General features: G+C 48.7%; 1 protein-coding gene across 2 annotated transcripts; it reads left to right on the plus strand.

Annotated features, from left to right (window-relative positions):
• Positions 1–112: 112 nt before the first annotated feature.
• Positions 113–2,288, plus strand: LOC127749917 (uncharacterized). Of its 2 annotated transcripts, none has more exons than XM_052269966.1 (4): positions 113–306; positions 575–748; positions 1,047–1,214; positions 2,086–2,288. In XM_052269966.1, exons 1-4 carry the CDS (start codon positions 217–219, stop codon positions 2,263–2,265), a joined length of 612 nt encoding a protein of 203 aa, XP_052125926.1. In that variant the 5' UTR covers positions 113–216; the 3' UTR covers positions 2,266–2,288. The 2 variants fall into 2 exon arrangements, with proteins under 2 accessions (XP_052125926.1, XP_052125927.1); XM_052269967.1 differs by having other exon boundaries at positions 611–748.
• The last annotated feature ends 375 nt before the right edge of the window (positions 2,289–2,663 follow it).

Raw genomic sequence — 2,663 nt, forward strand, 5'->3', positions numbered from 1 at the left:
GGAGAGAGTGAGAGAGTGAGCGAGAGCGAGCGAGCTACAGGGAGAGGGGGGGGGGGGCGTCCCCGACTTTACCGATGCGCATGGTGTGTTAGTTACACAGAAGGGCAAACACGTATACAGCCTGGACCAAGTTTGTACCGAACAACCGCGTTCTATAGTTCTGTAAAACATGCGAGGCCGGGCGCACCGGTCAGTGGGCATGCGCCCGAGCTCAGCATGGGGAATGCGGCGCCGGCCGTGCTCGTCTGCGTCGTGCCCGCCGTGCTCGCCTTCACCTCCCTGCGTTCCTCCGTCAATTCGTACGCCGTAAGTTCCCGACGAACCATCCAACTATCGTTACCGCGCGCCTCAGGGTGCCCACAGAAGTGAACGTTCCCCCGGTTAACATTAGTGAACTACCGGCGCTTGGACGCTCGGGGCGGGCCGCCGTCTGCACACAGCTGCTTGGCGGGCGGGCCTACCCTTCGCGTTGCAGGCGTCGAGTGATGGGCGTCGCCTCGGAAAACGTTTCCTCTGGGGGCAGCTCAATGATGATGGCGATATGAACGACTCGGACGAGTGTGTGTTCCCGCAGGGCCCGTACAACATCGTGTTCAAAGAGACGGCTCAGTGCCCCGCAGGCACCGTCGGCCCGGGCGGCGTGGTGGCCAACGTGACGGGCAACATCCACCACTCGAGGACCATCAAGGCCTCGGTGTTCGACGGCGCGCTCCTCGTGATGAGGGACGTCGGCGTCGGCGACCTCGGGGTGAGGACACTCTATGCTGCTGCATCGACGGGTGCCCCTGTTGCCCGGGGTAGACCATTTAGATTTTTAGTGTACATGGAATATCTGGAATATCTGTAATATTTATGGAATATTCGTACCTTTGAACTTTCTGGAATATTTTTGGAATATTTGGAATATTTTTTTGAATATATGGAATAGTTTTGGAATATATTGAACACTTTTGGAATATCTTTCACTGTGTACATGGAATATCCAAGTGGTCCACCCCTCGCTGTTGCCCCTCTCCTCCACTGATTCAGTAACTCGCGCCCAGCAGGTCAAAGTCGCCGTCGCCAAGTGGGACAGCGTCGCCGGCTGGAAGGAGAACTTCGTCCGCATGGACGGCGGCGAGTATTGCAACGTGCTGGTCACCATTGGGAGGGAGGCCGCTTCGGAGGTGAGCCGCCACAACCCCAAGTTCCCCAAGAGCTGCCCGATACCCAAAGTAAGTACGTCGCGGGCTTATCTTTGTTCAGTAGCAGATTTTCTGATCAGAGAGAAAAATGAAAAAAAAAGTACTTAAGCGGCTCGTTTTTGCTTCAAGATGACGTGAATTTCCTTGGAAAGCCAAAATAAGTAGTTGTGTATCTCATGTAGCCTACCAAAATATATATCAGATTCTTCCTATTCTGTCTTTTTTCTGCTCCAATAACATCGAGGGGTGCCCAACTGAGGTAATCAGGTGTACAGAGTGTAGGTAATCCCTGGTAATCACCGGTAATCATTGGTAATCACCAGTAATCATTGGTAATCGCCAGTAATCCTTGGTAATCACCGGGAATCCCTGGTAATCACCGGGAATCCATGGTAATCGCCGGTAATCCATGGTAATCACGAGGTAATCCCTGGTAATCACCGGGAATCCATGGTAATCGCCGGTAATCCATGGTAATCACGAGGTAATCGTTGGTAATCACTCGGTAATCGTTGGTAATCACCAGGTAATCGTTGGTAATCACCAGGTAATCTTTCCTAATCACTAAGTAATCCAGCAAGGAAATTCCTGGAAATCTTTGGTAATCACTGGTAATCTTTGGTAATCACTGGTAATCTCTGGTAATCACTGGTAATCTTTGGTAATCACTGGTAATCTTTGGTAATCACTGGTAATCTGTGGTAATCAATGGCAATCATTAGTAATCTCTGGTAATCTTTTGTCAGTGGTAATCTTCGGAAACCCTTGGTAATCATAGGTAATCTTTAGTAATCTTCGGTAATCTCTGGTAATCCTTGGTAATCATCACTTTTTGGTAATCAGGTGTACACGATTTTTTCGAGTTGGGCACCCCTCGAATAACATGATTGTTGCTTTTCAGGGTACGTACATTTTCAACAATCTGAGCTTCGATTTTTTACAACGCTGGGAACACTTTCCAGTCTTCCCCTACGGCCGGTTTAGAGGAGACATGCTTCTTTATGATATGAAATCCAAGCAAAACATAGTCGGATGTTTCAGAGGTGTCAGCGATATTGTTCCGAGAATGAAGAAAAGTTGATAATAAATAAGTTTTCCATCAAGGCACATATTCCAGCATATTCGAACACTAACCCAATTTGACAACAGAGACAGAGAGAGAGAAGCGCGTTTAAGTTCCCAGAAATACGTGAGGACGCAGCGTCTTATGCCATTGATTAGTTTGGACTTCCCTGTTGGAAAAATGTGTGTTTGTGCGTGTTCGTGTTCATGTATCTAGTTATATTTCTGGCAGGTGCGTGACAAAACAACGCCCCGTTATATCGACCCAAAAAATATGGGAGTATGTTCAAGTTTAAATCAATTGCTCATCAGATTAGTTTTATTTTGCAAAGTCAGAAGGATGAAGTGTTGAAGTGATGTCATCGTGCCTTGTTGTAAACACGCGAATCTCTCCACGCCAGGGCGCGGGTGCCCCGC

The sequence above is a fragment of the Frankliniella occidentalis genome, unplaced genomic scaffold, assembly GCF_000697945.3.
Source record: "Frankliniella occidentalis isolate FOCC.00 unplaced genomic scaffold, Focc_3.1 Scaffold106, whole genome shotgun sequence".
NCBI lineage: Eukaryota > Metazoa > Arthropoda > Insecta > Thysanoptera > Thripidae > Frankliniella > Frankliniella occidentalis.